At 36.3% G+C, this 10419-nt stretch overlaps 6 protein-coding genes across 6 annotated transcripts in view; all 6 read right to left on the bottom strand.

Annotated features, from left to right (window-relative positions):
- Positions 1–165: 165 nt before the first annotated feature.
- LOC105313825 (TNF receptor-associated factor 4-like) lies at positions 166–1458 on the bottom strand. Its single transcript, XM_011407561.1, has one exon. It carries the CDS (start codon positions 1456–1458, stop codon positions 166–168), a length of 1293 nt encoding a protein of 430 aa, XP_011405863.1.
- A 645-nt stretch (positions 1459–2103) lies between these two features.
- Positions 2104–3318, bottom strand: LOC100634449 (TNF receptor-associated factor 4-like). Its single transcript, XM_003388731.1, has one exon. The coding sequence runs from the start codon at positions 3316–3318 to the stop codon at positions 2104–2106; it is 1215 nt and encodes a 404-aa protein (XP_003388779.1).
- A 413-nt stretch (positions 3319–3731) lies between these two features.
- On the bottom strand, positions 3732–5198 carry LOC100634326 (TNF receptor-associated factor 5-like). Its single transcript, XM_003388730.2, has one exon. The coding sequence runs from the start codon at positions 5196–5198 to the stop codon at positions 3963–3965; it is 1236 nt and encodes a 411-aa protein (XP_003388778.1). The 3' UTR covers positions 3732–3962.
- Positions 5199–5628: 430 nt separating this feature from the next.
- LOC100634200 (TNF receptor-associated factor 5-like) lies at positions 5629–6899 on the bottom strand. The gene has a single exon (XM_003388729.2). The coding sequence runs from the start codon at positions 6895–6897 to the stop codon at positions 5668–5670; it is 1230 nt and encodes a 409-aa protein (XP_003388777.2). The 5' UTR covers positions 6898–6899; the 3' UTR covers positions 5629–5667.
- Positions 6900–7303: 404 nt separating this feature from the next.
- Positions 7304–8827, bottom strand: LOC100634073 (TNF receptor-associated factor 5-like). The gene has a single exon (XM_003388728.2). The coding sequence runs from the start codon at positions 8796–8798 to the stop codon at positions 7572–7574; it is 1227 nt and encodes a 408-aa protein (XP_003388776.1). The 5' UTR covers positions 8799–8827; the 3' UTR covers positions 7304–7571.
- A 472-nt stretch (positions 8828–9299) lies between these two features.
- The window catches only part of LOC105313824 (TNF receptor-associated factor 5-like), a 6827-nt gene continuing 5707 nt past the window's right edge, over positions 9300–10419 (bottom strand). Inside the window, exon 2 of the mRNA XM_011407560.2 lies at positions 9300–10419. Within this exon, the coding sequence (XP_011405862.1) occupies positions 9419–10363 (945 nt within the window). The 5' untranslated portion in view covers positions 10364–10419 and the 3' untranslated portion in view covers positions 9300–9418.

Genomic DNA, 10419 nt, shown 5'->3' with positions numbered 1-10419 from the left:
GGTTGTGCCATGTGGCAGACTGACACTTGTTGTTAATTAACCATTCCTATTGTATTCTATCATTCATATTTATTTAACTGGCAGAGCCTTTTTAACTTAGCAAATTAAATTAAGTACTCGATCATGTTTAATTAATTAGAATTGTCAATACTATTATTAGTAATGTTAATGTAGCCATGGCTTTGTCTTTGATGTAGCCTTTACACTGATTCTGAAGTACAGACTATCATTTTTTATAAAACGCTGGTTATTAGTTGGCCTATAAGCGTGTGATAAGAATTTAGGATTACCCCATTCTTCGCTCTCTTCTCCTTTACTCACTCTTTGTTTACAATCATCTGGTGTTGCTTCAGTATAATGTACAACCTTCTTCCAATGATTCTTATCCTCCAGTTGATTCAGTAGCTCTACTGTAACTTCTCCTTGAAATGGCCACTCCAATGTATCATCATATTCTCCTCCCAAGAGGCTAATGAAGCAAGAGAAGTGTGTACCTTTACCATCACCATCACCTTTTGGATAGACATGTAGTGACATCTTGTATCCTCCTGGTGATGTGTAGAATCCTCGACTATGCCATCCTTCTTTCCATTGTGATAATTGGCTGAATTTAAGCACTTGACTTGATGTCGTCAATAGATTTTCGTGCTCTTGTACTTTTGCTTTTAGAGATTCTATTGTCTCTGTGGCCTCTTTCAATTGTTGGTCAGTAAGTTGTAGTTGTTCTTCTGTCAATACTAGTTCCTCCTTTGTCAGCTGTAGGTGTAGTAATGATGATTCTTCATTGTGCTTCTCTTGTTCTTCTCTCTTCATTCTCTTCTCACATCCAACAGTATTGTATTCACATGGTATGATAGCTTTAGGGCAGGTCTCGTTGTGTGATGCTAGTGAATGTCTCAATATCTTCTCATTGCAACCTTCATTACTGCATTGGATTGGGAGGTCAGGACACTCATCAAGATGACTGCTGCTTGTTATCAGTTGATATCGACCTTTTCGCTTGCAATACTGACAGTTAACAATGCGTTGAGTACAGTTGTCTGTCAGATGTGTCTCCAGTGTACTTCTCCTAATCTTCTCACCACACTCATTAGTACAAGGTACCAGGTGATAGATACAGCTGCTATTAAGATGAGTGTCAATTGATGTACCAGTTTCATTAATAGTTCCCTGCCACTCACAACCCTCCTCACTGTTAGTACAGTGAATCTTAAGGGCTGTGATCTCACGATTGAGCTTTCCATCATTGAAAAAGCTCAATTCTTCCTGACAAAGAGGACATTTTGGTTGCTTCACTGATAGTCCAAGTTGCTCCAGACAGGTCTTACAGAAGGTATTGTAGCAGCAGGTAACTTGTTGAGGATCACAAGATACTAATGTACAGATGGCACAAATGTATCTACTGGGAGGATCACCATCAACAAACTTAAACTCATATCCACCATATGGTTTGGCCATTTTGAAGTAGAGGTGGGGCTTTATTTAATTATTACCCATTAATTACAATTTTAATTATTTCTTGAGCCTGTTGAGTACATGTACATATAATTGTAATATTATTTGTTGTAAGTTGAACTTTGATGACTAAATAACACTTTATTAATCCTATATATGCATGCATTTGATAATACTTTAGTTTTATGTATTTAAAGTTTTAGGAGTACACAGTATAAACAGTTTCCCCTTAGCCATGCGTATTTTAAGACCATGTAAGGGTCTGGCCAGGGAGACTGACCATGTGCCTCATTGTGCCATGTGGCTGACTGACAATTAATGTAATAAGTAGATAACCATTATTTTTATCACTATTATAACAGAGTACATTATAACCATCTGGACTCTTATCATACACCATGAAAACGTGTTTGTGTTATGAAACATGCTCAGGCATAGCCTTTATAGTAATAGTTTCTGCTAGTCATGCATGTATCCTTTACATTTTGCAATAAGTATAAACTAGTATATTATTTTTAAGATACTGACATCTTCTAAATAGATTATACTCTAATTCTTCATGTGATTTGAACATCAAGGTGTAACATGATGCTCTTCATAACAAAATTATTTCAAAATACTGAATTCATTATCTAAGTGTTTGTTAGTTTATCTTAATGCCAGCCATGGCTTTGTCTTCGATGTAGTGACTCTGAAGTACAGACTATCATCTTTAAGATACTGACAATTAGTAACTGGATCATACTCTAACTCTTCATGTGGTATAAATTTCTGACGACCCATTCCTACTGTGTTTCTACCTTCCCTTACTCTTTGCTTATATCTATCTGGTGTTGACTCATCAAATGGTACAGACAACTTACAATGATTCTTATCCTCCAGTTGATTCAGTAGCTCTACTGTAACTTCTCCTTGAAATGGCCACTCCAATATATCATCATATTCTCCTGCCATGAGACATATGTAGCATGAGACATGTGTGTCTTCACCATCATCACATCCATTAGCAACAACATTTAATGACACCTTATATCCTCCTGGTGATGTATAGAAGCCTGGACTGTACCAATCCTCTTCTTCTTCTTTCAGTTCTGTGTATTCATTTAGCTTAAAGAGTTGGTTGGTTGGAAGTAGTACCTCAATCTTCTTCACTGCTGCCTTCAGATGCTGTTTCATCGATTCTTCATTGTGCTTCTCTTGTTCTTCTCTCTTCATTCTCTTTTCACATCCAACAGTATTGTATTCACATGGTACAATAGCTTTAGGGCAGGTCTCATTGTGTGATGCTCGTGAACGTCTCAATATCTTCTTATTGCAACCTTCATTACTACATTGGATTAAGAGGTCAGGACACTCATCAAGATGGCTTTCACTTGCTATCAACTTCCACAGTCCTTTTCGCTTGCAATACTGACAGTTAACCATTTGTTTAGTACAGTTGTCTGTCAGATGTGTCTTCAGTGAACTTCTCCTAATCATCTCTCCACACTCATTAGTACAAGGTACCAGTTGATAGGTACAACTATTAATAAGATGAGTATCAATATCATTAATAGTCCCCATCCATTGGCACCCACTATCAGTGTTAGTGCAATAAACCTTAAGTGACTTTATTCCCCTTTCTACTCTTCCATCTTTAAAGTACTTTCCTTCTAGTGAGCTACGACAAGTTGGGCAGATAAACCCTTGGCCCTTCTCTTTTAGTGTATCCAGACAGCTCTTACAGTATATATTGTAGCAGCAGGTAACTTGTTGAGGATCCTGTGCTACCAGTGTACAGATGTGGCATTGATACTCATCTGGAGGATCACCATCAACAAACTTAAAGTCATATCCACCTCCATAGTCATCACATGTAGCCATTGTTACCATGTGACATTTACTAACTTTTATTTTATTAACCATTATAGATCTATTACTGTTTGGGTTTTATTTAGTGAATGTCTGTCAACATCTCATTCACTAAAAACTTAGTATTTTTCTTATTGTACAGTTATACCTGTACAGCTACCGATACCATCTGTTCTTGCATACAATGGTTTGGTATAGGTTCTAGTATCCCATGATTATTTCAATTACTACCACTGCCCACCATTGTCATCCTAACACTCATTCTCATACAAGCTATAGTGCCAAATGAAATGCAGATGCATAGATACCGCATCATGTGGTAGCTATAGATTCTGTGTTTATTGCATGGCTATGCTTGTAATTGAGGTTTAAGACTTTGAGAGATATTCTGTTGATTTTAATAGAATCATAAAACATTAGTAAAGTAAGAGTTATGGTGTAGTGTATACATAATGCCAATTATAATTATAATGAGGATAAGAAAGAGACTGAGAGTGTATACATGTGTACTATATAAGATAATATAAAAGAGTATTGTCACTGTCATACAAGCATACAAACATTACTATTGTGCAAGTACATCTTGAAAAAATATGTCACCTTCCCTCAAGAGAAAACTATACATAATGAAAAGAGCACATAAGGGTGTAGTATATTTATGTTAATGCTAGCCATGGCTTTGTCTTTGATGTAGCCTTTACACTGACTCTGAAGTACAGACTATCATCTTTAAGATACTGACAATTAGTGAATGGATTATACTCAAACTCCCAGGCTTCATGTGGTATAAATTTCTGATGACCCATTCCTACTGTGTTTCTACCTTCATTCACTCTTTCCTTACCTTGACCTGGTGTTGATTCATCAAATGATACATTTTCCTTTTTATGATTCTTATCCTCCAGTTGATTCAGTAGTTCTATAGTAACTTCTCCTTGAAATGGCCACTCCAATGTATCATCATATTCTCCTGCCTCAAGACACATGAAGCAAGAGACATGTGTACCTTTACCTTTGCCATTACCATTAGGATCAACACGTAGTGACATCTTATATCCTCCTGGTGATGTGTAGAAGCCTGGGCTGTACCATTTCTTATCTTCTTCTTTCTTGTCTTTGTAGCCATGTAGTTTAAAGACTTGTTGATTACTTGAATGCTGCATAGCATCAATCTTCTTCATTGCTATATCAAGATGTTGTTTCATTGACTCTTCATTGTGCTTCTCTTGTTCTTCTCTCTTCATTTTCTTATTACATCCAACAGTATTGTATTCACATGGTATGATAGCTTTAGGGCAGGTCTCATTGTGTGATCCTAGTGAATGTCGTGGTATCTTCTCATGGCAACCTTCATTACTGCATTGGTACGGGAGGTCTGGACACTCCTTTAAATGGCTTATGCTTGTTATCACTTGGTATGTGCCTTCTTGTTTGCAATACCTACAGTTGACTAATCGTTTAGGACATTTGTCTGTCAGATGTGTCTCCAATTTACTTCTCTTAATTTTCACCCCACACTCATTAGTACAATGTACCAGTTGATAAATACAACTATTAAGATGAGTATCAATATCCTTAATAGTCCCCATCCATCGGCACCCACTATCAGTGTTAGTACAATAAACCTTAAGTGACTTTATTCCCCTTTCTACTCTTCCATCTTTAAAGTACTTTCCTTCTAGTGAGCTACGACAAGTTGGGCAGATAAACCCTTGGCCCTTCTCTTTTAGTGTATCCAGACAGCTCTTACAGTATATATTGTAGCAGCAGGTAACTTGTTGAGGATCCCGTGCTACCAGTGTACAGATGTGGCATAGATACTCATCAGGAGGGTCACTATCAACAAAGTTATAGCTATAGCCACCATATGTCCACCTACTACTAGTAGCCATTGTATTGAACAGTTGATCACGTGATATACTTTGTGATCATGTGATAGTTTATTGTTAACCATTTTATTATTATTACTGTTTATACATCTTGTGCGTAGCCATTTATCGTGTGCATGAGAATGTTAAGGTACACACCCCTTGTGGTTCTGATTGAATCTTTTGGGGTGTGTTTATATAGCTGTAGTATATTTGTAGTTTTGTCTGTGTATTGTCATTGTGAGTAGGTTTTGTGTTAGAATATCTTGGTTTTGGTTTACAAAAACGGTACCAAATGGTGATTTGAGCTGATTGTTAACAGTATGAATTTTGCCCCTCCTATATAGATTGTGACATTTTACATGCATCATCTTCAGTCACATAATACTATATCCAACCATTAATGCATGAACATAGCAGTTTTAAGTGAAAACGAATAAACACTTATTTTTAACAACTTGTGTAATTAATTATTGATATTGTACTAATAGTATTATTTAGCAGATGTCAGCCATGGCTTTTTCTTTGATGTAACCTTCACACTGACTCTGAAGTACAGACTATCATCTTTAAAATACTGACAATTATTCATAGCATCATACTCTAATGCAGAATGTGGTATAAATTGATCTGTACCCCATCCTAGTGTATTATCTCCTTTGAATACTCTTTTCTTGCTTTCATCTGGTACGGATTCATCAAATAATACGATATTCTTCCAATGATTCTTATCCTCCAGTTGATTCAGTAGTTCTATAGTAACTTCTCCTTGAAATGGCCACTCCAATGTATCATCATATTCTCCTCCCATCAGACATATGTAGCAAGAGACGTGTGTGCTTTCACCATCATCATCACCATTAGCAACAACATTTAAATGCATCTTATATCCTCCTGGTGATGTGTGAAACTCTGGACTGTACCAATCTTCATCTTCTTTTTTCTCTGCATATTCACTTAGCTTAAAGACATGATTGGTTAACTGTAGAGCATCAATCTTCTTCATGGCTATATCAAGATGGTGTTTTATTGATTCTTCGTTGTGTTTGTCTTGTTCTTCTCGTTTCATTGTGATCTTACATCCAACAGTATTGTATTCACATGATATGATAGCTTTAGGGCAGGTCTCATTGTGTGATGCTAGTGAACGTTGTGGTATCTTCTCATTGCAACCTTCATTACTGCATTGGATTGGGAGGTCAGGACACTCATCAAGATGGCTTTCGCTTGCTATCAACTTCCACAGTCCTTCTTTTTTACAATACTGACACTGGGCTATTCGTTTAGGACAATTGTCTGTCAGATGTATCTCCAGTGCACTTCTCCTAATCTTCTCTCCACACTCATTAGTACAAGGTACCAGTTGATAGGTACAACTATTAAGATGAGTATCAATATCCTTAATAGTCCCCATCCATTGGCACCCACTATCAGTGTTAGTGCAATAGATCTCAAGTGACTTTATTCCCCTTTCTACTCTTCCATCTTTAAAGTACTTTCCTTCTAGTGAGCTACGACAAGTTGGGCAGATAAACCCTTGGCCCTTCTCTTTTAGTGTATCCAGACAGCTCTTACAGTATATATTGGAGCAACAGGTAACTTGTTGAGGATCCTGTGCTACCAGTGTACAGATATGGCATTGATACTCATCTGGAGGATCACTATCAACAAACTTGAAGTCATATCCACCTCCAGAGTCATCACATGTAGCCATTGTTACCATGTGACATTTACTAACTTATAGTTTATTAACCATTATAGATCTATTAATAAATTTTTGTTTGGGACATATTCTGGTTTTATTTAATGAATTTCTGTCAACATCTCATTCACTACAAACTTAGTATTTTTTGCTTATTGTACAGTTATACTTGTATAGCTACTGATACCATCTGTTCTTGCATACGATGGTTTGGTATGGGTTCTAGTATCCCATGATTATTTCAATTACTACCACTGCCCACCATTGTCACCCTAATAATACTCATACAAGCTATAGTGCCAAATGAAAAAGCAGATGCATAGATATGGCATCATGTGGTAGCTATAGATTCTATGTGATACATGTATTTGGTATTTCATGCATTGCATGGCTATGCTTGTGATTGAGCTTTAAGACTTTGAGAGATGATTGGTGATAAAACATTAGTAAAGTAAGAGTTAAGGTGTAGTGTATGCATAATGCCAATTATAATTTTAATGAGGATAAGAAAAAGACTGAGTAATATATATGTTTATGTGTACTATATAAAATAATATAAAAGAGTATTATCACTGTCATACAAGCATACAAACATTAATATTGTGCAAGTACATCTTGGTATGATTCAAAAAAATATGTCACCTTCCCTCAAGAGAAAATGATACATAATAAAAAGAGTACATAAGGGTGTATGTTTATGTCAATGCTAGCCATGGCTTTGTCTTCGATGTAACCTTTATACTGATTCTAAAGTACAGACTATCATCTTTAAGATACTGACGATTAGTAAATGGATTATACTTTAAAACTTCATGTGATATGAACCTATGATGGCCCAATCCTGTGCTTCTACCTTCATTTACTCTTTGCTTTTGTTCAGGTGGTGTTGATTCATTAAATGGTATGATACGTTTCATATGATTCTTATCCTCCAGTTGATTCAGTAGTTCTATTGTAATTTCTCCTTGAAATGGCCACTCCAATATATCATCATATTCTCCTGCCATCAGACATATGAAGCAAGAGACGTGTGTACCTTTACCATCACCATATCCATTAACATCAACATTTAATGACATCTTGTATCCTCCTGGTGATGTGTAGAAGCCTGGACTATACCAATCTTCACCTTCTTTTTTCTTTTTTGTGTATTGATTTATTTTCAAGACATGATTTTTTGGAAGTAGTACCTGTAGAGCATCAATCTTCTTAATTGCTATATCAAGATGTTGGTTTATTGCTTCTTTGTTATGTTTCTCTTGTTCTTCTCTCCTCATTACCTTATTACATCCAACAGTATTGTATTCACATGGTACGATTGCTTTAGGGCAGGTCTCATTGTGTGATGCTAGTAAACATCGTGGTATCTTCTCATTGCAGCCTTCATTACTGCATTGGATTGGGAAGCTAGGACACTCCTTTAAATGGCTCCTGCTTGTTATCAGTTGGTGTGTGCCTCTTTGCTTGCAATACTGACAGTTAACTATTCGTTTAGGACAATTGTTTGTCAGATGTGTCATCAGTTTACTTCTCCTCATCTTCACTCCACAATTAGTACAAGGTACCAGTTGATAGGTACAACTATTAAGATGAGTATCAATATCCCTAATAGTCCCCATCCATTGGCACCCATTATCAGTGTTAGTACAATAAACCTTAAGTGACTTTATTCCCCTTTCTACTCTTCCATCTTTAAAGTACTTTCCTTCTAGTGAGCTACGACAAGTTGGGCAGATAAACCCTTGGCCCTTCTCTTTTAGTGTATCCAGACAGCTCTTACAGTATATATTGGAGCAGCAGGTAACTTGTTGAGGATCCCGTGCTACCAGTGTACAGATGTGGCATAGATACTCATTGGGAGGATCATCATCAACAAAGCTGTAGCTATAACCACCATATGTCAAGCCACTACTTGTAGCCATTGTAAATGATTGTAATAAACAATCGATCACGTGATAGACTATGTGGTAACTATTAGATCACGTGATAGTTTATATTGTTAACCATTTATTATTATTACTGTTTATTTTACTATTTTTACTATCTATAGCCTCCTTGTGCTCCTACTTCTGTAGCCATTTATCCTCTGGTCATATGAGTATATGTTGACACACATCCCTTGTGGTTCTCATTGAAGTGGAGTGTGTTTATATAGCTATAGTATATTTTTTGTGTTTGTGTCTGTGTATTGTGTCAAGTATGTTTGTGGTAACACATTTGGTTTAGATTAAGCATAATAAAGAATTTGAACATTTTATGATTATTGATTTTAATAGGTAGAAACTTTTGGGAGTTACTTTGAATGATTTTGTTGATTTTGTGAAATTAAAATCTGCAAAAAAATGGTACAAATGGTGATTCTGACTTGTTGTATGAATTGCCCCTCCTAGTATAGATTGTGACATTTTACATGCACCAGCTTCAATGAAATAACACTATAACAAACCATTAATGCATGAACATAACAAGTTTAAATTAAAACAGAATAGCAATTATAGCAACTCATGTATGTATTATTAATTATGTTATTGTACTACTAATGTTATTTAGCAGATGTCAGCCATGGCTTTGTTATTGATGTAACCTTCACACTGACTCTGAAGTACAGACTATCATCTTTAAGATACTGACAATTAGTAAATAGATCATAGTCTAACTCTTCATGTGATATGAACTGTGAACAACCCCATCCACCTGCCCTTATATCTTCCCACAATCTTTGTTTGCTAGTATCTGGTGTTGATTCATTAAATGATATCGTAATTTTCTTATGATTCTTATCCTCCAGTTGATTCAGTAGTTCTATAGTAACCTCTCCTTGAAATGGCCACTCCAATGTATCATCATATTCTCCTGCCTCAAGACGTATGAAGCAAGAGACATGTGTACCTGTACCTTTACCAGTACAAAGACCATTAGGATAGACACGTAGTAACATCTTATATCCTCCTGGGGATGTGTAGAAGCCTGGGCTGGACCAACCTTCTTCTTCTTCTTTCAACTCTGTGTATTCATTTAACTTCAAGACATGTTTTCTTGGAAGTAGTACTGTGACCTGTAGAGCATCAATCTTCTTCATTGCTATATCAAGATGTTGTTTCATCGATTCTTCATTGTGCTTCTCTTGTTCTTTTCTCTTCATTTTCTTATTACATCCAATGGTATTGTATTCACATGGTATGATAGCTTTAGGGCAGGTCTCATTGTGTGATGCTAGTGAACGTCTCAATATCTTCTCATTGCAACCTTCATTACTGCATTGGATTGGGAGATCAGGACACTCATCAAAATGGCTGCTGCTTGTTATTTGTTGATATGTGCCTCTTTGCTTGCAATACTGACACTTAACTATTCGTTCTAAACAGGTGTCTGTTAGATGTGTCTTCAGTGAACTTCTCCTAATCATTGCTCCACACTCATTAGTACAAGGTACCAGGTGATAGGTACAACTATTAAGATGAGTGTCAATATCCTTAATAGTCCCCATCCATTGGCACCCACTATCAGTGTTAGTGCAATAAACCTTAAGTGACTTTATTCCCC

The sequence above is a fragment of the Amphimedon queenslandica genome, unplaced genomic scaffold (assembly GCF_000090795.2).
Source record: "Amphimedon queenslandica unplaced genomic scaffold, v1.1 AMPQUscaffold_13211, whole genome shotgun sequence".
NCBI lineage: Eukaryota > Metazoa > Porifera > Demospongiae > Haplosclerida > Niphatidae > Amphimedon > Amphimedon queenslandica.
Note: the sequence above shows the minus strand (reverse complement) of the source record. Positions and strands in the feature narration are given on the sequence as shown.

What these genes read in the sequence shown, in the direction of transcription:
- LOC105313825 (XM_011407561.1), bottom strand. Translation starts at nt 1,458, where the DNA reads ATGGCCAAACCATATGGTGGATATGAGTTTAAGTTTGTTGATGGTGAT.
- LOC100634449 (XM_003388731.1), bottom strand. Translation starts at nt 3,318, where the DNA reads ATGGCTACATGTGATGACTATGGAGGTGGATATGACTTTAAGTTTGTT.
- LOC100634326 (XM_003388730.2), bottom strand. Translation starts at nt 5,198, where the DNA reads ATGGCTACTAGTAGTAGGTGGACATATGGTGGCTATAGCTATAACTTT.
- LOC100634200 (XM_003388729.2), bottom strand. Translation starts at nt 6,897, where the DNA reads ATGGTAACAATGGCTACATGTGATGACTCTGGAGGTGGATATGACTTC.
- LOC100634073 (XM_003388728.2), bottom strand. Translation starts at nt 8,798, where the DNA reads ATGGCTACAAGTAGTGGCTTGACATATGGTGGTTATAGCTACAGCTTT.